Below are 21499 nucleotides of genomic sequence, written 5' to 3' on the forward strand. Positions count from 1 at the left end.
TAGTATATAATATGTTATCTTGGTACTGGTTGACCTGTAGGTAGGGGGGTGTATATAGTATATAATATGTTATCTTGGTACTGGTTGACCTGTAGGTAGGGGGGTGTATATAGTATATAATATGTTATCTTGGTACTGGTTGACCTGTAGGTAGGGGGGTGTATATAGTATATAATATGTTATCTTGGTACTGGTTGACCTGTAGGTAGGGGGGGTGTATATAGTATATAATATGTTATCTTGGTACTGGTTGACCTGTAGGTAGGGGGGTGTATATAATATATAATATGTTATCTTGGTACTGGTTGACCTGTAGGTAGGGGGGTGTATATAATATATAATATGTTATCTTGGTACTGGTTGACCTGTAGGTAGGGGGGTGTATATAGTATATAATATGTTATCTTGGTACTGGTTGACCTGTAGGTAGGGGGGTGTATATAATATGTTAACTTGGTACTGGTTGACCTGTAGGTAGGGGGGTGTATATAGTATATAATATGTTATCTTGGTACTGGTTGACCTGTGGGTAGGGGCTGTATATAATATGTTATCTTGATACTGGTTGACCTGTAGGTAGGGGGGTGTATATAGTATATAATATGTTATCTTGGTACTGGTTGACCTGTGGGTAGGGGGGTGTATATAGTATATAATATGTTATCTTGGTACTGGTTGACCTGTAGGTAGGGGGGTGTATATAGTATATAATATGTTATCTTGGTACTGGTTGACCTGTAGGTAGGGGGGTGTATATAGTATATAATATGTTATCTTAATACTGGTTGACCTGTAGGTAGGGGGGTGTATATAGTATATAATATGTATTCTTGATTCTGGTTGACCTGTAGGTAGGGGGGTGTATATAATATGTTATCTTGGTACTGGTTGACCTGTAGGTAGGGGGGTGTATATAGTATATAATATGTTATCTTGGTACTGGTTGACCTGTAGGTAGGGGGGTGTATATAATATGTTATCTTGATACTGGTTGACCTGTAGGTAGGGGGGTGTATATAGTATATAATATGTTATCTTGGTACTGGTTGACCTGTAGGTAGGGGGGCTGTATATAGTATATAATATGTTATCTTGGTACTGGTTGACCTGTAGGTAGGGGGGTGTATATAGTATATAATATGTTATCTTGGTACTGGTTGACCTGTAGGTAGGGGGGTGTATATAGTATATAATATGTTATCTTGGTACTGGTTGACCTGTAGGTAGGGGGGTGTATATAATATGTTATCTTGATACTGGTTGACCTGTAGGTAGGGGGGTGTATATAATATGTTATCTTGATACTGGTTGACCTGTAGGTAGGGGGGTGTATATAATATGTTATATTTGTACTGGTTGACCTGTAGGTAGGGGGGTGTATATAGTATATAATATGTTATCTTGGTACTGGTTGACCTGTAGGTAGGGGGGTGTATATAGTATATAATATGTTATCTTGGTACTGGTTGACCTGTAGGTAGGGGGGTGTATATAGTATATAATATGTTATCTTGATACTGGTTGACCTGTAGGTAGGGGGGTGTATATAGTATATAATATGTTATCTTGATACTGGTTGACCTGTAGGTAGGGGGGTGTATATAGTATATAATATATTATCTTGGTACTGGTTGACCTGTAGGTAGGGGGGTGTATATAGTACATAATATGTTATCTTGGTACTGGTTGACCTGTGGGTAGGGGGGTGTATATAGTATATAATATGTTATCTTGGTACTGGTTGACCTGTAGGTAGGGGGGTGTATATAGTATATAATATGTTATCTTGGTACTGGTTGACCTGTAGGTAGGGGGGTGTATATAATATGTTAACTTGGTACTGGTTGACCTGTAGGTAGGGGGGTGTATATAGTATATAATATGTTATCTTGGTACTGGTTGACCTGTAGGTAGGGGGGTGTATATAATATGTTAACTTGGTACTGGTTGACCTGTAGGTAGGGGGGTGTATATAGTATATAATATGTTATCTTGGTACTGGTTGACCTGTGGGTAGGGGCTGTATATAATATGTTATCTTGATACTGGTTGACCTGTAGGTAGGGGGGTGTATATAGTATATAATATGTTATCTTGGTACTGGTTGACCTGTGGGTAGGGGGGTGTATATAGTATATAATATGTTATCTTGGTACTGGTTGACCTGTAGGTAGGGGGGTGTATATAGTATATAATATGTTATCTTGGTACTGGTTGACCTGTAGGTAGGGGGGTGTATATAGTATATAATATGTTATCTTGATACTGGTTGACCTGTAGGTAGGGGGGTGTATATAATATGTTATCTTGGTACTGGTTGACCTGTAGGTAGGGGGGTGTATATAGTATATAATATGTTATCTTGGTACTGGTTGACCTGTAGGTAGGGGGGTGTATATAATATGTTATCTTGGTACTGGTTGACCTGTAGGTAGGGGGGTGTATATAGTATATAATATGTTATCTTGATACTGGTTGACCTGTAGGTAGGGGGGTGTATATAGTATATAATATGTTATCTTGGTACTGGTTGACCTGTAGGTAGGGGGGTGTATATAGTATATAATATGTTATCTTGGTACTGGTTGACCTGTAGGTAGGGGGGTGTATATAGTATATAATATGTTATCTTGGTACTGGTTGACCTGTAGGTAGGGGGGTGTATATAGTATATAATATGTTATCTTGGTACTGGTTGACCTGTAGGTAGGGGGGGTGTATATAGTATATAATATGTTATCTTGGTACTGGTTGACCTGTAGGTAGGGGGGAGTATATAATATATAATATGTTATCTTGGTACTGGTTGACCTGTAGGTAGGGGGGTGTATATAGTATATAATATGTTATCTTGATACTGGTTGACCTGTGGGTAGGGGGGTGTATATAATATGTTATCTTGGTACTGGTTGACCTGTAGGTAGGGGGGTGTATATAATATGTTATCTTGGTACTGGTTGACCTGTAGGTAGGGGGGTGTATATAGTATATAATATGTTATCTTGGTACTGGTTGACCTGTAGGTAGGGGGGGTGTATATAGTATATAATATGTTATCTTGGTACTGGTTGACCTGTATGTAGGGGGGTGTATATAATATATAATATGTTATCTTGGTACTGGTTGACCTGTAGGTAGGGGGGTGTATATAGTATATAATATGTTATCTTGATACTGGTTGACCTGTGGGTAGGGGGGTGTATATAATATGTTATCTTGGTACTGGTTGACCTGTAGGTAGGGGGGGTGTATATAGTATATAACATGTTATCTTGATACTGGTTGACCTGTAGGTAGGGGCTGTATATAATGTTATCTTGGTACTGGTTGACCTGTAGGTAGGGGGGTGTATATAGTATATAATATGTTATCTTGATACTGGTTGACCTGTAGGTAGGGGGGTGTATATAGTATATAATATGTTATCTTGGTACTGGTTGACCTGTAGGTAGGGGGGTGTATATAATATGTTATCTTGGTACTGGTTGACCTGTGGGTAGGGGGTGTATATAGTATATAATATGTTATCTTGATACTGGTTGACCTGTAGGTAGGGGGGTGTATATAGTATATAATATGTTATCTTGGTACTGGTTGACCTGTAGGTAGGGGGGTGTATATAGTATATAATATGTTATCTTGGTACTGGTTGACCTGTAGGTAGGGGGGGTGTATATAGTATATAATATGTTATCTTAATACTGGTTGACCTGTAGGTAGGGGGGTGTATATAGTATATAATATGTATTCTTGATTCTGGTTGACCTGTAGGTAGGGGGGTGTATATAGTATATAATATGTTATCTTGGTACTGGTTGACCTGTAGGTAGGGGGGTGTATATAGTATATAATATGTTATCTTAATACTGGTTGACCTGTAGGTAGTGGGGTGTATATAGTATATAATATGTTATCTTGGTACTGGTTGACCTGTAGGTAGGGGGGTGTATATAGTATATAATATGTTATCTTTGTACTGGTTGACCTGTAGGTAGGGGGGTGTATATAGTATATAATATGTTATCTTGATACTGGTTGACCTGTAGGTAGGGGGGTGTATATAGTATATAATATGTTATCTTAATACTGGTTGACCTGTAGGTAGTGGGGTGTATATAGTATATAATATGTTACCTTGATACTGGTTGACCTGTGGATAGGGGTTTCTCTGACCCTGGACCATCTGTCTGGGGAGATGCTGCTGCTGCTGCTGCTGGAGCTACAGAAGAAGAACAGACAACCACATCACTTCCTGTACAATGTCATCACATCCTGTTCCATGACATTTCCCGCTGTCCCACTGGAAAGGTAAAATAAAGGCCAATTCAATCAACCTGCAGCCAAATAGCACAGGCTACAATCACCTGGGACAACCATGACACAGCAATACAATCAGTACAATATGCCTAACCCTTCACATGAACAGTTTTCACATCAAATGTTGATCTCTGTTTGTTGTCAAACTAACTGTAACAACCTGTTATAAATAGATAGTCTGGAGCGTGTATAATGTCAGTCAATATACAATGTTCATTTAGTGCACAACAAATATTCACGAAATGTTGATCTGTTTGTTCTCAATCTTCAATCAGTGTCTGTAAGGTTAATAATCCAGTATATATAACTATAGTCTGTAAAGTTAATAATCCAGTATATATAACTATAGTCTGTAAAGTTAATAATCCAGTATATATAACTATAGTCAGTAAGGTTAATTCTAGTAATCAGTATATATAACTATAGTCTGTAAGGTTAATTCTAGTAATCACTATATATAACTATAGTCTGTAAAGTTAATAATCCAGTATATATAACTATAGTCAGTAAAGTTAATAATCCAGTATATATAACTATAGTCAGTAAGGTTAATAATCCAGTATATATAACTATAGTCTGTAAAGTTAATTCTAGTAATCAGTATATATAACTATAGTCTGTAAAGTTAATAATCCAGTATATATAACTATAGTCTGTAAGGTTAATTCTAGTAATCAGTATATATAACTATAGTCTGTAAGGTTAATAATCAGTATATATAACTATAGTCTGTAAGGTTAATAATCCAGTATATATAACTATAGTCTGTAAGGTTAATAATCCAGTATATATAACTATAGTCTGTAAAGTTAATAATCCAGTATATATAACTATAGTCTGTAAGGTTAATTCTAGTAATCAGTATATATAACTATAGTCTGTAAGGTTAATAATCAGTATATATAACTATAGTATGTAAGGTTAATAATCCAGTATATATAACTATAGTCTGTAAAGTTAATAATCCAGTATATATAACTATAGTCTGTAAGGTTAATTCTAGTAATCAGTATATATAACTATAGTCTGTAAAGTTAATAATCCAGTATATATAACTATAGTCTGTAAGGTTAATTCTAGTAATCAGTATATATAACTATAGTCTGTAAGGTTAATAATCCAGTATATATAACTATAGTCTGTAAGGTTAATAATCCAGTATATATAACTATAGTCTGTAAGGTTAATTCTAGTAATCAGTATATATAACTATAGTCTGTAAAGTTAATAATCCAGTATATATAACTATAGTCTGTAAGGTTAATAATCCAGTATATATAACTATAGTCTGTAAAGTTAATAATCCAGTATATATAACTATAGTCTGTAAGGTTAATTCTAGTAATCAGTATATATAACTATAGTCTGTAAAGTTAATAATCCAGTATATATAACTATAGTCTGTAAGGTTAATAATCCAGTATATATAACTATAGTCTGTAAGGTTAATAATCCAGTATATATAACTATAGTCTGTAAGGTTAATAATCCAGTATATATAACTATAGTCTGTAAGGTTAATTCTAGTAATCAGTACATATAACTATAGTCTGTAAGGTTAATTCTAGTAATCAGTATATATAACTATAGTCTGTAAGGTTAATAATCCAGTATATATAACTATAGTCTGTAAAGTTAATAATCCAGTATATATAACTATAGTCTGTAAAGTTAATAATCCAGTATATATAACTATAGTCTGTAAGGTTAATAATCCAGTATATATAACTATAGTCTGTAAGGTTAATTCTAGTAATCAGTATATATAACTATAGTCTGTAAGGTTAATTATCCAGTATATACAACTATAGTCTGTAAGGTTAATAATCAGTATATATAACTATAGTCTGTAAAATTAATAATCCAGTATATATAACTATAGTCTGTAAGGTTAATAATCAGTATATATAACTATAGTCTGTAAGGTTAATAATCAGTATATATAACTATAGTATGTAAGGTTAATAATCCAGTATATATAACTATAGTCTGTAAAGTTAATAATCCAGTATATATAACTATAGTCTGTAAGGTTAATTCTAGTAATCAGTATATATAACTATAGTCTGTAAGGTTAATAATCTAGTATATATAACTAGTCTGTAAGGTTAATTCTAGTAATCAGTATATATAACTATAGTCTGTAAAGTTAATAATCCAGTATATATAACTATAGTCTGTAAGGTTAATAATCCAGTATATATAACTATAGTCTGTAAAGTTAATAATCCAGTATATATAACTATAGTCTGTAAGGTTAATTCTAGTAATCAGTATATATAACTATAGTCTGTAAAGTTAATAATCCAGTATATATAACTATAGTCTGTAAGGTTAATAATCCAGTATATATAACTATAGTCTGTAAGGTTAATAATCCAGTATATATAACTATAGTCTGTAAGGTTAATAATCCAGTATATATAACTATAGTCTGTAAGGTTAATTCTAGTAATCAGTACATATAACTATAGTCTGTAAGGTTAATTCTAGTAATCAGTATATATAACTATAGTCTGTAAGGTTAATAATCCAGTATATATAACTATAGTCTGTAAAGTTAATAATCCAGTATATATAACTATAGTCTGTAAGGTTAATTCTAGTAATCAGTATATATAACTATAGTCTGTAAAGTTAATAATCCAGTATATATAACTATAGTCTGTAAGGTTAATAATCCAGTATATATAACTATAGTCTGTAAAGTTAATAATCCAGTATATATAACTATAGTCTGTAAGGTTAATAATCCAGTATATATAACTATAGTCTGTAAGGTTAATTCTAGTAATCAGTATATATAACTATAGTCTGTAAGGTTAATTATCCAGTATATACAACTATAGTCTGTAAGGTTAATAATCAGTATATATAACTATAGTCTGTAAAATTAATAATCCAGTATATATAACTATAGTCTGTAAGGTTAATAATCAGTATATATAACTATAGTCTGTAAGGTTAATAATCAGTATATATAACTATAGTATGTAAGGTTAATAATCCAGTATATATAACTATAGTCTGTAAAGTTAATAATCCAGTATATATAACTATAGTCTGTAAGGTTAATTCTAGTAATCAGTATATATAACTATAGTCTGTAAGGTTAATAATCTAGTATATATAACTAGTCTGTAAGGTTAATTCTAGTAATCAGTATATATAACTATAGTCTGTAAAGTTAATAATCCAGTATATATAACTATAGTCTGTAAGGTTAATAATCCAGTATATATAACTATAGTCTGTAAAGTTAATAATCCAGTATATATAACTATAGTCTGTAAGGTTAATTCTAGTAATCAGTATATATAACTATAGTCTGTAAAGTTAATAATCCAGTATATATAACTATAGTCTGTAAGGTTAATAATCCAGTATATATAACTATAGTCTGTAAGGTTAATAATCCAGTATATATAACTATAGTCTGTAAGGTTAATAATCCAGTATATATAACTATAGTCTGTAAGGTTAATTCTAGTAATCAGTACATATAACTATAGTCTGTAAGGTTAATTCTAGTAATCAGTATATATAACTATAGTCTGTAAGGTTAATAATCCAGTATATATAACTATAGTCTGTAAAGTTAATAATCCAGTATATATAACTATAGTCTGTAAGGTTAATTCTAGTAATCAGTATATATAACTATAGTCTGTAAAGTTAATAATCCAGTATATATAACTATAGTCTGTAAGGTTAATAATCCAGTATATATAACTATAGTCTGTAAGGTTAATAATCCAGTATATATAACTATAGTCTGTAAGGTTAATAATCCAGTATATATAACTATAGTCTGTAAGGTTAATTCTAGTAATCAGTACATATAACTATAGTCTGTAAGGTTAATTCTAGTAATCAGTATATATAACTATAGTCTGTAAGGTTAATAATCCAGTATATATAACTATAGTCTGTAAAGTTAATAATCCAGTATATATAACTATAGTCTGTAAAGTTAATAATCCAGTATATATAACTATAGTCTGTAAGGTTAATAATCCAGTATATATAACTATAGTCTGTAAGGTTAATTCTAGTAATCAGTATATATAACTATAGTCTGTAAGGTTAATTATCCAGTATATACAACTATAGTCTGTAAGGTTAATAATCAGTATATATAACTATAGTCTGTAAAATTAATAATCCAGTATATATAACTATAGTCTGTAAGGTTAATAATCAGTATATATAACTATAGTCTGTAAGGTTAATAATCAGTATATATAACTATAGTATGTAAGGTTAATAATCCAGTATATATAACTATAGTCTGTAAAGTTAATAATCCAGTATATATAACTATAGTCTGTAAGGTTAATTCTAGTAATCAGTATATATAACTATAGTCTGTAAGGTTAATAATCTAGTATATATAACTAGTCTGTAAGGTTAATTCTAGTAATCAGTATATATAACTATAGTCTGTAAGGTTAATTCTAGTAATCAGTATATATAACTATAGTCTGTAAGGTTAATTCTAGTATATAGCTATAGTCTGTAAGGTTAATAATCCAGTATATATAACTATAGTCTGTAAAGTTAATTCTAGTAATCAGTATATATAACTATAGTCTGTAAGGTTAATAATCCAGTATATATAACTATAGTCAGTAAGGTTAATTCTAGTAATCAGTATATATAACTATAGTCTGTAAGGTTAATTCTAGTATATAGCTATAGTCTGTAAGGTTAATTCTAGTAATCAGTATATATAACTATAGTCTGGAAGGTTAATAATCCAGTATATATAGCTATAGTCTGTAAGGTTAATTCTAGTAATCAGTATATATAACTATAGTCAGTAAGGTTAATAATCCAGTATATATAACTATAGTCTGTAAGGTTAATTCTAGTATATAGCTATAGTCTGTAAGGTTAATTCTAGTATATAGCTATAGTCTGTAAGGTTAATTCTAGTATATAGCTATAGTCTGTAAGGTTAATTCTAGTATATAGCTATAGTCTGTAAGGTTAATTCTAGTAATCAGTATATATAACTATAGTCTGTAAGGTTAATTCTAGTATATAGCTATAGTCTAAGGTTAATTCTAGTATATAACTATAGTCTAAGGTTAATTCTAGTATATAACTATAGTCTGTAAGGTTAATTCTAGTATATAACTATAGTCTGTAAGGTTAATTCTAGTATATAACTATAGTCTAAGGTTAATTCTAGTATATAACTATAGTCTGTAAGGTTAATTCTAGTATATAACTATAGTCTAAGGTTAATTCTAGTATATAACTATAGTCTAAGGTTAATTCTAGTATATAGCTATAGTCTAAGGTTAATTCTAGTATATAGCTATAGTCTAAGGTTAATTCTAGTATATAACTATAGTCTAAGGTTAATTCTAGTATATAACTATAGTCTAAGGTTAATTCTAGTATATAGCTATAGTCTAAGGTTAATTCTAGTATATAACTATAGTTTGTAAGGTTAATTCTAGTATATAACTATAGTCTAAGGTTAATTCTAGTATATAGCTATAGTCTAAGGTTAATTCTAGTATACAGCTATAGTCTAAGGTTAATTCTAGTATATAACTATAGTCTAAGGTTAATTCTAGTATATACCTATAGTCTGTAAGGTTAATTCTAGTATATAGCTATAGTCTAAGGTTAATTCTAGTATATAACTATAGTCTAAGGTTAATTCTAGTATATAACTATAGTCTAAGGTTAATTCTAGTATATAGCTATAGTCTAAGGTTAATTCTAGTATATAACTATAGTCTAAGGTTAATTCTAGTATATAACTATAGTCTAAGGTTAATTCTAGTATATAACTATAGTTTAAGGTTAATTCTAGTATATAGCTATAGTCTAAGGTTAATTCTAGTATATAACTATAGTCTAAGGTTAATTCTAGTATATAACTATAGTCTAAGGTGAATTCTAGTATATAACTATAGTCTGTAAGGTTAATTCTAGTATATAGCTATAGTCTAAGGTTAATTCTAGTATATAGCTATAGTCTAAGGTTAATTCTAGTATATAGCTATAGTCTAAGGTTAATTCTAGTATATAGCTATAGTCTAAGGTTAATTCTAGTATATAACTATAGTCTAAGGTTAATTCTAGTATATAACTATAGTCTGTAAGGTTAATTCTAGTATATAGCTATAGTCTAAGGTTAATTCTAGTATATAGCTATAGTCTAAGGTTAATTCTAGTATATAGCTATAGTCTGTAAGGTTAATTCTAGTATATAACTATAGTCTAAGGTTAATTCTGGTATATAACTATAGTCTGTAAGGTTAATTCTAGTATATAACTATAGTCTAAGGTTAATTCTAGTATATAGCTATAGTCTAAGGTTAATTCTAGTATATAGCTATAGTCTAAGGTTAATTCTAGTATATAGCTATAGTCTAAGGTTAATTCTAGTATATAACTATAGTCTGTAAGGTTAATTCTAGTATATAACTATAGTCTGTAAGGTTAATTCTAGTATATAACTATAGTCTAAGGTTAATTCTAGTATATAGCTATAGTCTAAGGTTAATTCTAGTATATAGCTATAGTCTAAGGTTAATTCTAGTATATAGCTATAGTCTGTAGAGTGTGTAGAATATCTAATATAACGCAGTATGTTCATTTAGAACACAGCAGGTATAGAGAGAACATCAGGAGACAGTAATGTTCCTGGACTGCAGTATGCTTGTTGTGTTGTGCCAATTACAATCTACTTGCTGTGTGTGTGTGTGTGTGTGTATGTGTGTGTGTGTGTGTGTGTGTGTGTGTGTGTGTTTGTGTGTGTGTGTTTGTGTTGACCTAGGTAGTTCAGAACAGTTTAACACCAGGTTAACCACAGAGGGGAAAATCAAAGTAGAAGACTAAATTATCACAGCAGGTGTTGTGCGCCACACACACACACACACACACACACACACACACACACACACACACACACACACACACACACACACACACACACACACACACACACACACACACACACAATCTGAGGACATCAAAGGAATCCTAAAGCATCGGGAAGGGGTTAGTGTAGAGGGGCGATGTTAGGAAATGTGAGAGCTGATTATAAATGTGTGTGTGTGTGACGGTGTGTGTGTGACGGTGTGTGTGTTTGTGACGGTGTGTCTCTGACGGTGTGTGTGTGTGACTGTGTGTCTGTGACGGTGTGTGTGTGACGGTGTGTGTGTGACGGTGTGTGTGTGACGGTGTGTGTGTTTGTGACGGTGTGTCTCTGACGGTGTGTGTGTGTGACTGTGTGTCTGTGACGGTGTGTGTGTGACGGTGTGTGTGTGACGGTGTGTGTGTGACGGTGTGTGTGTTTGTGACGGTGTGTCTCTGACGGTGTGTGTCTGTGACGGTGTGTGTGTGACTGTGTGTGTGTGACTGTGTCTGTTCGGTCCCTCCTCCCTCCTCTCTGTTCGGTCCCTCCTCCCTCCTCTCTGTCCTGTCCCTCCTCCCTCCCTCCTCTCTGTTCTGTCCCCCCTCCCTCCCTCCCTCCTCTCTGTCCTGTCCCTCCTCCCTCCTCTCTGTTCTGTCCCCCCGCCCTCCCTCCTCTCTGTTCTGTCACTCCTCCCTCCCTCCTCTCTGTTCTGTCCTTCCTTCCTCCCTCCCTCCTCTCTGTTCTGTCCCCCCGCCCTCCCGCTCTCTGTTCTGTCCCCCCTCCCTCCCTCCTCTCTGTTCTGTCCCTCCTCCCTCCTCTCTGTTCTGTCCCTCCTCCCTCCCTCCTCTCTGTTCTGTCCCTCCTCCCTCCCTCCTCTCTGTTCTGTCCCTCCTCCCTCACTCCTCTCTGTTCTGTCCCTCCTCCCTCCCTCCTCTCTGTTCTGTCCCTCCTCCCTCCCTCCTCTCTGTCCTGTCCCTCCTCTCTGTTCTGTCCCTCCTCCCTCCCTCCTCTCTGTCCTGTCCCTCCTCCCTCCTCTCTGTTCTGTCCCCCCGCCCTCCCTCCTCTCTGTTCTGTCACTCCTCCCTCCCTCCTCTCTGTTCTGTCCCCCCTCCCTCCCTCCTCTCTGTTCTGTCCCTCCTCCCTCCCTCCTCTCTGTTCTGTCCCTCCTCCCTCCCTCCTCTCTGTTCTGTCCCTCCTCCCTCCCTCCTCTCTGTTCTGTCCCTCCTCCCTCACTCCTCTCTGTTCTGTCCCTCCTCCCTCCCTCCTCTCTGTTCTGTCCCTCCTCCCTCCCTCCTCTCTGTTCTGTCCCTCCTCTCTGCTCTGTCCCTCCTCCCTCCCTCCTCTCTGTTCTGTCCTTCCTTCCTCCCTCCCTCCCTACTCTCTGTTCTGTCCCTCCTCCCTCCCTCCTCTCTGTTCTGTCCTTCCTTCCTCCCTCCCTCCCTACTCTCTGTTCTGTCCCTCCTCCCTCCCTCCTCTCTGTTCTGTCCCTCCTCCCTCCCTCCTCTCTGTTCTGTCCCTCCTCCCTCCCTCCCTCCTCTCTGTTCTGTCCTCCCTCCCTCCCTCCTCTCTGTTCTGTCCTTCCTCCCTCCCTCCTCTCTGTTCTGTCCCTCCTCCCTCCCTCCTCTCTGTTCTGTCCCTCCTCCCTCCCTCCTCTCTGTTCTGTCCCTCCTCCCTCCCTCCTCTCTGTTCTGTCCCTCCTCCCTCCCTCCTCTCTGTTCTGTCCCTCCTCCCTCCCTCCTCGCTGTTCTGTCCTTCCTCCCTCCCTCCTCTCTGTTCTGTCCCTCCTCCCTCCCTCCTCTCTGTTCTGTCCCTCCTCCCTCCCTCCTCTCTGTTCTGTCCCTCCTCCTCCCTCCCTCCTCTCTGTTCTGTCCCTCCTCCCTCCCTCCTCTCTGTTCTGTCCCTCCTCCCTCCCTCCTCTCTGTTCTGTCCTCCCTCCCTCCCTCCTCTCTGTTCTGTCCCTCCTCCCTCCCTCCTCTCTGTTCTGTCCCTCCTCCCTCCCTCCTCTCTGCTCTGTCCCTCCTCCCTCCCTCCTCTCTGTTCTGTCCCTCCTCCCTCCCTCCTCTCTGTTCTGTCCCTCCTCCCTCCCTCCTCTCTGTTCTGTCCCTCCTCCCTCCCTCCTCTCTGTTCTGTCCCTCCTCCCTCCCTCCTCTCTGTTCTGTCCCTCCTCCCTCCCTCCTCTCTGCTCTGTCCCTCCTCCCTCCTCTCTGCTCTGTCCCTCCTCTCTGTTCTGTCCCTCCTCCCTCCCTCCTCTCTGTTCTGTCCCTCCTCCCTCCCTCCTCTCTGTTCTGTCCCTCCTCCCTCCCTCCTCTCTGTTCTGTCCCTCCTCTCTCCCTCCTCTCTGCTCTGTCCCTCCTCCCTCCTCTCTGCTCTGTCCCTCCTCCCTCCCTCCTCTCTGTTCTGTCCCTCCTCCCTCCCTCCTCTCTGTTCTGTCCCTCCTCCCTCCCTCCTCTCTGTTCTGTCCCTCCTCCCTCCTCTCTGCTCTGTCCCTCCTCCCTCCCTCCTCTCTGTTCTGTCCCTCCTCCCTCCCTCCTCTCTGTTCTGTCCCTCCTCCCTCCCTCCTCTCTGTTCTGTCCCTCCTCTCTCCCTCCTCTCTGCTCTGTCCCTCCTCCCTCCCTCCTCTCTGTTCTGTCCCTCCTCCCTCCCTCCTCTCTGTTCTGTCCCTCCTCCCTCCCTCCTCTCTGTTCTGTCCCTCCTCCCTCCCTCCTCTCTGTTCTGTCCCTCCTCCCTCCCTCCTCTCTGTTCTGTCCCTCCTCTCTCCCTCCTCTCTGCTCTGTCCCTCCTCCCTCCCTCCTCTCTGTTCTGTCCCTCCTCCCTCCCTCCTCTCTGTTCTGTCCCTCCTCCCTCCCTCCTCTCTGTTCTGTCCCTCCTCCCTCCCTCCTCTCTGTTCTGTCCCCCCTCTCTCCCTCCTCTCTGCTCTGTCCCTCCTCCCTCCTCTCTGCTCTGTCCCTCCTCCCTCCCTCCTCTCTGTTCTGTCCCCCCTCTCTCCCTCCTCTCTGCTCTGTCCCTCCTCCCTCCTCTCTGCTCTGTCCCTCCTCCCTCCCTCCTCTCTGTTCTGTCCCTCCTCCCTCCCTCCTCTCTGTTCTGTCCCTCCTCCCTCCCTCCCTCCTCTCTGTTCTGTCCTCCCTCCCTCCCTCCTCTCTGTTCTGTCCTTCCTCCCTCCCTCCTCTCTGTTCTGTCCCTCCTCCCTCCCTCCTCTCTGTTCTGTCCCTCCTCCCTCCCTCCTCTCTGTTCTGTCCCTCCTCCCTCCCTCCTCTCTGTTCTGTCCCTCCTCCCTCCCTCCTCTCTGTTCTGTCCCTCCTCCCTCCCTCCTCGCTGTTCTGTCCTTCCTCCCTCCCTCCTCTCTGTTCTGTCCCTCCTCCCTCCCTCCTCTCTGTTCTGTCCCTCCTCCCTCCCTCCTCTCTGTTCTGTCCCTCCTCCTCCCTCCCTCCTCTCTGTTCTGTCCCTCCTCCCTCCCTCCTCTCTGTTCTGTCCCTCCTCCCTCCCTCCTCTCTGTTCTGTCCTCCCTCCCTCCCTCCTCTCTGTTCTGTCCCTCCTCCCTCCCTCCTCTCTGTTCTGTCCCTCCTCCCTCCCTCCTCTCTGCTCTGTCCCTCCTCCCTCCCTCCTCTCTGTTCTGTCCCTCCTCCCTCCCTCCTCTCTGTTCTGTCCCTCCTCCCTCCCTCCTCTCTGTTCTGTCCCTCCTCCCTCCCTCCTCTCTGTTCTGTCCCTCCTCCCTCCCTCCTCTCTGTTCTGTCCCTCCTCCCTCCCTCCTCTCTGCTCTGTCCCTCCTCCCTCCTCTCTGCTCTGTCCCTCCTCTCTGTTCTGTCCCTCCTCCCTCCCTCCTCTCTGTTCTGTCCCTCCTCCCTCCCTCCTCTCTGTTCTGTCCCTCCTCCCTCCCTCCTCTCTGTTCTGTCCCTCCTCTCTCCCTCCTCTCTGCTCTGTCCCTCCTCCCTCCTCTCTGCTCTGTCCCTCCTCCCTCCCTCCTCTCTGTTCTGTCCCTCCTCCCTCCCTCCTCTCTGTTCTGTCCCTCCTCCCTCCCTCCTCTCTGTTCTGTCCCTCCTCCCTCCTCTCTGCTCTGTCCCTCCTCCCTCCCTCCTCTCTGTTCTGTCCCTCCTCCCTCCCTCCTCTCTGTTCTGTCCCTCCTCCCTCCCTCCTCTCTCTTCTGTCCCTCCTCTCTCCCTCCTCTCTGCTCTGTCCCTCCTTCCTCCCTCCTCTCTGTTCTGTCCCTCCTCCCTCCCTCCTCTCTGTTCTGTCCCTCCTCCCTCCCTCCTCTCTGTTCTGTCCCTCCTCCCTCCCTCCTCTCTGTTCTGTCCCTCCTCTCTGCTCTGTCCCTCCTCCCTCCTCTCTGCTCTGTCCCTCCTCCCTCCCTCCTCTCTGTTCTGTCCTTCCTCCCTCCCTCCTCTCTGGTCTGTCCCTCCTCCCTCCCTCCTCTCTGTTCTGTCCCTCCTCCCTCCCTCCCTCCTCTCTGTTCTGTCCCTCCTCCCTCCCTCCTCTCTGTTCCTCCTCCCTCCCTCCTCTGTTCTGTCCTTCCTCCCTCCCTCCTCTCTGTTCTGTCCCTCCTCCCTCCTCTCTGTTCTGTCCCTCCTCCCTCCCTCCCTCCCTCCCTCCGTCCTCTCTGTTCTGTCCCTCCTCCCTCCTCTCTGTTCTGTCCCTCCTCCCTCCCTCCCTCCCTCCCTCCTCTCTGTCCCTCCTCCCTCCCTCCTCTCTGTTCTGTCCCTCCTCCCTCCTCTGTTCTGTCCCTCCTCCCTCCTCTCTGGTCTGTCCCTCCTCCCTCCCTCCTCTCTGTTCTGTCCCTCCTCCCTCCTCTCTGTTCTGTCCCTCCTCCCTCCCTCCCTCCCTCCCTCCTCTCTGTCCCTCCTCCCTCCCTCCTCTCTGTTCTGTCCCTCCTCCCTCCTCTGTTCTGTCCCTCCTCCCTCCTCTCTGGTCTGTCCCTCCTCCCTCCCTCCTCTCTGTTCTGTCCCTCCTCCCTCCCTCCCTCCTCTCTGTTCTGTCCCTCCTCCCTCCTCTCTGTTCTGTCCCTCCTCCCTCCTCTCTGTTCTGTCCCTCCTCCCTCCTCTCTGTTCTGTCCCTCCTCCCTCCTCTCTGTTCTGTCCCTCCTCCCTCCTCTCTGTTCTGTCCCTCCTCCCTCCTCTCTGTTCTGTCCTCCCTCCCTCCCTCCTCTCTGTTCTGTCCCTCCTCCCTCCTCTCTGTTCTGTCCCTCCTCCCTCCTCTCTGTTCTGTCCCTCCTCCCTCCTCTCACCTGTTCAGCCAGTAATAGCTGTTGTTGCTGCTGTCTCTGTTCTCTCAGTAGCTGTTGTTTCTGTTGTTCCATCATGTGGAGCTGAACTCTCTTCTCCTGCTCCATCACCATCATCTGTTTCATCATGGCCGCCTGCTGCTGGTTGCCCAGGTAACCGGGAGGGGCCCCTGCGCCCTGATTGGGCCCCGTGCCCGAGGCCACACCCCCGGCAGGGTGAGGGGGAGGGACGGCACCGGGCTGCCGAGACATTCCCACCACACCTTGTTCCTAAAGAGAGAGAGAGATCAATCAGCTGACCACGCAATCAATCAAATCAACCAGTAAACGCTTGTGTGGCGCTTTTCACAGAGAATTCAACTGAAGACAGAAGTAACCAGCTACCTTAAAACCTACAATACAATGACAAATTCATTATCCCAGGAACCCCGTGTAAAGGATAATCCCAGGAACCCCGTGTAAAGGATAATCCCAGGAACCCCGTGTAAAGGACTATTCCAGGAACCCCGTGTAAACGACTATCCCAGGAACCCCGTGTAAAGGGTTATCCCAGGAACCCCGTGTAAAGGATAATCCCAGGAACCCCGTGTAAAGGGTTATCCCAGGAACCCCGTGTAAAGGGTTATCCCAGGAACCCCGTGTAAAGGATAATCCCAGGAACCCCGTGTAAAGGGTTATCCCAGGAACCCCGTGTAAAGGGTTATCCCAGGAACCCCGTGTAAAGGGTTATCCCAGGAACCCCGTGTAAAGGGTTATCCCAAGAACCCCGTGTAAAGGGTTATCCCAGGAACCCCGTGTAAAGGGTTATCCCAGGAACCCCGTGTAAAGGGTTATCCCAGGAACCCCGTGTAAAGGGTTATCCCAGGAACCCCGTGTAAAGGGTTATCCCAGGAACCCCGTGTAAAGGGTTATCCCAGGAACCCCGTGTAAAGGGATATCCCAGGAACCCCGTGTAAAGGGTTATCCCAGGAACCCCGTGTAAAGGGTTATCCCAGGAACCCCGTGTAAAGGGTTATCCCAGGAACCCCGTGTAAAGGGTTATCCCAGGAACCCCGTGCAAAGGGTTATCCCAGGAACCCCGTGCAAAGGGTTATCCCAGGAACCCCGTGTAAAGGGTTATCCCAGGAACCCCGTGTAAAGGGTTATCCCAGGAACCCCGTGTAAAGGGTTATCCCAGGAACCCCGTGTAAAGGGTTATCCCAGGAACCCCGTGTAAAGGGTTATCCCAGGAACCCCGTGTAAAGGGTTATCCCAGGAACCCCGTGTAAAGGGTTATCCCAGGAACCCCGTGTAAAGGGTTATCCCAGGAACCCCGTGTAAAGGGTTATCCCAGGAACCCCGTGTAAAGGGTTATCCCAGGAACCCCGTGCAAAGGGTTATCCCAGGAACCCCGTGCAAAGGGTTATCCCAGGAACCCCGTGCAAAGGGTTATCCCAGGAACCCCGTGTAAAGGGTTATCCCAGGAACCCCGTGTAAAGGGTTATCCCAGGAACCCCGTGCAAAGGGTTATCCCAGGAACCCCGTGTAAAGGGTTATCCCAGGAACCCCGTGTAAAGGGTTATCCCAGGAACCCCGTGTAAAGGGTTATCCCAGGAACCCCGTGTAAAGGGTTATCCCAGGGACCCCGTGTAAAGGGTTATCCCAGGAACCCCGTGTAAAGGGTTATCCCAGGAACCCTGTGTAAAGGGTTATCCCAGGAACCCCGTGTAAAGGGTTATCCCAGGAACCCCGTGTAAAGGGTTATCCCAGGAACCCCGTGTAAAGGGTTATCCCAGGGACCCTGTGTAAAGGTGAACAGACACAGCAGGATACACTATTTATACAATAGTATTTGGACACCCCTCCAAATTAGTAGATTGGGCTATTTCAGCCACACCAGTTGCTGACAGGTGTATAAAATTGAGCACACAGCCATGCAATCTCCATAGACAAACATTGGCAGTAGAATGACCTTACTGAAGAGCTCAGTGACTTTCAATGTGGCACCGTCATAGGATGCCACCTTTCCAACAAGTCAGTTTGTCCAATTTCTGCCCTGCTGGAGCTGTCCCGTTAACTGTAAGTGCTGTTATTGTGAAGTGGAAACGTCTAGGAGCAACAATGGCTCAACCGTGAAGTGGTAGGCCACACAAGCTCACAGCACGGGTCCACCGAGTGCTGAAGCAAGTAAAAATCATCTGTCCTCAGTTACAACACTCAAGTTCCAAACTGCCTCTGGAAGCAATGTCAGCACAATAACTGTTTGTCGGGAGCTTCACAAAATGTGTTTCCATGGCCGAACAGCCAGATCACCATGCACAATGCCAAGCGTCAGCTGGAGTGGTGTAGCTCATTGGCCTCTGAGCAGTGGAAACACGTTCTCTGGAGTGATGAATCACACTTCACCATCTGGCAGTCTGGGTTTGGTGGATACCAGGAGAACGCTACCTGCCACAATGCATAGTGCCAACTGTAAAGTTTGGTGGAATAATGGTCTGGGGCTGTTTTTCATGGTTTGGGCCCCTTAGTTCCAGTGAAGGGAAATCTTAATGCTACGGCATACAATGACATTCTAGACGATTCTGTGTCTCCAACTTTGTGGCAACAGTTTGGGGAAGGCCCTTTCCTGTTTCAGCATGGCAATTCCCCAGTGCACAAAGCGAGGTCCATACAGAAATGGTTTGTCGAGATCGGTGTGGAAGAACTTGACTAGCCTGCACAGAGCCCTGACCTCAACCCCATCGAACAACTTTGGAATGAATTGGAACGCTGACTGCGAGCCAGGACTAATCTCCCAACATCAGTGCCCGACCTCACTAATGCTCTTGTGGCTGAATGGAAGCAAGTCCCCACAGCAATGTTTCAACATCTAGTGGAAATCCTTCCCAGAAGAGCAGAGGCCGTTATAGCAGCAAAGGGGGACCAACTCCATATTAATGCCCAGTATTTTGGAATGAGATGTTCAACGAGCAGGTGTCCACTAACTTGTAGTGTATATTCATTCAGACTAAACACCACAGTTTTAAAGATTCTTCCCAGCTAACCCCTTGCTTTCATTCCCTCCCAGCGCAGTATGGGTAGTCCTAGACCACCCCTCATCCCCTCCCAGTGCAGTATGGGTAGTCCTAGCCCACCCTGAGTTCTCTCATCCCCTCCCAGTGCAGTATGGGTAGTCCTAGCCCACCCTGAGTTATCTCATCCCCTCCCAGTGCAGTATGGGTAGTCCTAGACCACCCTGAGTCCTCTCATCCCCTCCCAGTGCAGTATGGGTAGTCCTAGACCACCCTGAGTCCTCTCATCCCCTCCCAGTGCAGTATGGGTAGTCCGAGACCACCCTGAGTCCTCTCATCCCCTCCCAGTGCAGTATGGGTAGTCCTAGCCCACCCTGAGTCCTCTCATTCCCCCCCCCCCCCCCCCCCAGTGCAGTATGGGTAGTCCTAGACCACCCTGAGTCCTCTCATCCCCTCCCAGTGCAGTATGGGTAGTCCGAGACCACCCTGAGTCCTCTCATCCCCTCCCAGTGCAGTATGGGTAGTCCTAGCCCACCCTGAGTCCTCTCATTTCCCCCCCCCCCCCCCCCCCCCCCCCCCAGTGCAGTATGGGTAGTCCTAGACCACCCTGAGTCCTCTCATCCCCTCCCAGTGCAGTATGGGTAGTCCTCTGTGCATACATTACCCCCTCATTAGCATATAAAGAGCTACTTCCTCCACTTAGCCGCATGCTAATCTGTAAAAGGATGAAACAGCACTCTGGAACAACCGACCAATTAGACGAGCCCGCTCAGGAATCTATTAAAGGTTGATTCAGTACATTGTTTGGGATAAGAACGTCCATCATTTACCACTGCTTGGTGTCGACAACGGACTACAATGAATGCATGGTGTTCTATTTTGTTCACTGTTGTTTTACGGAAGGTTGGCTACATATTGTCCTAAGTGTCAGTTAGTTTAGTCAGACAGACAGACAGACAGACAGACAGACAGACAGACAGACAGACAGACAGACAGACAGACAGACAGACAGACAGACAGACAGACAGACAGAGAGAGCAGGAGAGCGACAGAGAGAGAGAGCGACAGAGAGAGAGAGCGACAGAAAGAGAGCGACAGAGAGAGAGAGCGACAGAAAGAGAGCGACAGAGAGAGAGCGACAGAGAGAGAGCGACAGAGAGAGAGCGACAGAGCGACAGAAAGAGAGCGACAGAGAGAGAGCGACAGAGCGACAGAAAGAGAGCGACAGAGAGAGAGCGACAGAGCGACAGAAAGAGAGCGACAGAGAGAGAGCGACAGAGCGACAGAGAGAGAGAGAGACAGAGAGTGACAGAGAGAGAGAGCGACAGAGAGAGCGACAGAGCGACAGAGAGAGAGAGCGACAGAGAGAGAGAGCAACAGCGAGAGAGAGCGACAGAGAGCGACAGAGAGAGAGAGCGACAGAGCGACAGAGAGAGAGAGCGACAGAGAGAGAGAGAGAGCAACAGCGAGAGAGAGCGACAGAGAGAGAGAGCGACAGAGCGACAGAGAGAGAGAGCGACAGAGCGAGAGAGAATATGGAGGGAGAGATACAAGATGTTAGGAGGAGTGATGGAAACCTAAAAGAGAGAGAGAAAGACAGATAGATAGATGGAGTGATAAAAGAGAGAGAGAAAGACAGAGGGATGGAGTGATAAAAGAGAGAGAGAGAAAGACAGAGAGATGGAGTGATAAAAGAGAGAGAGAAGCGTGGACAGACTCCTCCCAGTAAGCAGACCAGACCAGACTGGTCGATACTCCGAACAGTCTCATCTCCCGCTTGGCACACCACGATGCCAGCCAGTCAGGCCAATAAAACCTGAGTGGAGTGAGTGGCAGGGTGCAGCAGCAGGGTCTGGCCTGCGAGGGTCACTGGTGTTCTGTGTGTGTGTGTGTGTGGTGTGTGTGTGTGTGTGTGTGTGTGTGACAGGCTCATTGGTCTCCTCTCAGCAGATGGCTCAATCATGACGACTCTGATCTACGATCTCTTCTCCCTCTCCTCTCTCCATAATTCTTCTCCTCCTCTCTCTGTGTTCCTACCCCTTCCTCTGTTCTCCTCTCTCTCTCTCTGTGTTCCTACCCCTTCCTCTGTTCTCCTCT

General features: G+C 43.1%; 1 protein-coding gene across 1 annotated transcript in view; it reads right to left on the bottom strand.

The window, feature by feature from the left end:
* The window catches only part of maml3 (mastermind-like transcriptional coactivator 3), a 242519-nt gene that overhangs the window by 49333 nt on the left and 171687 nt on the right, over positions 1-21499 (bottom strand). Inside the window, exons 4-5 of the mRNA XM_045723115.2 lie at positions 16416-16682; positions 4135-4219 (exon numbers count right to left, since the gene is read on the bottom strand). Of these exons, the coding sequence (XP_045579071.2) occupies positions 4135-4219; positions 16416-16682 (352 nt within the window). The remainder of the gene's footprint in view (positions 1-4134; positions 4220-16415; positions 16683-21499) is intronic.

Source organism: Salmo salar, chromosome 08, assembly GCF_965601325.2.
Source record: "Salmo salar chromosome 08, fSalSal1, whole genome shotgun sequence".
NCBI classification, from domain to species: Eukaryota; Metazoa; Chordata; class Actinopteri; order Salmoniformes; family Salmonidae; genus Salmo; species Salmo salar.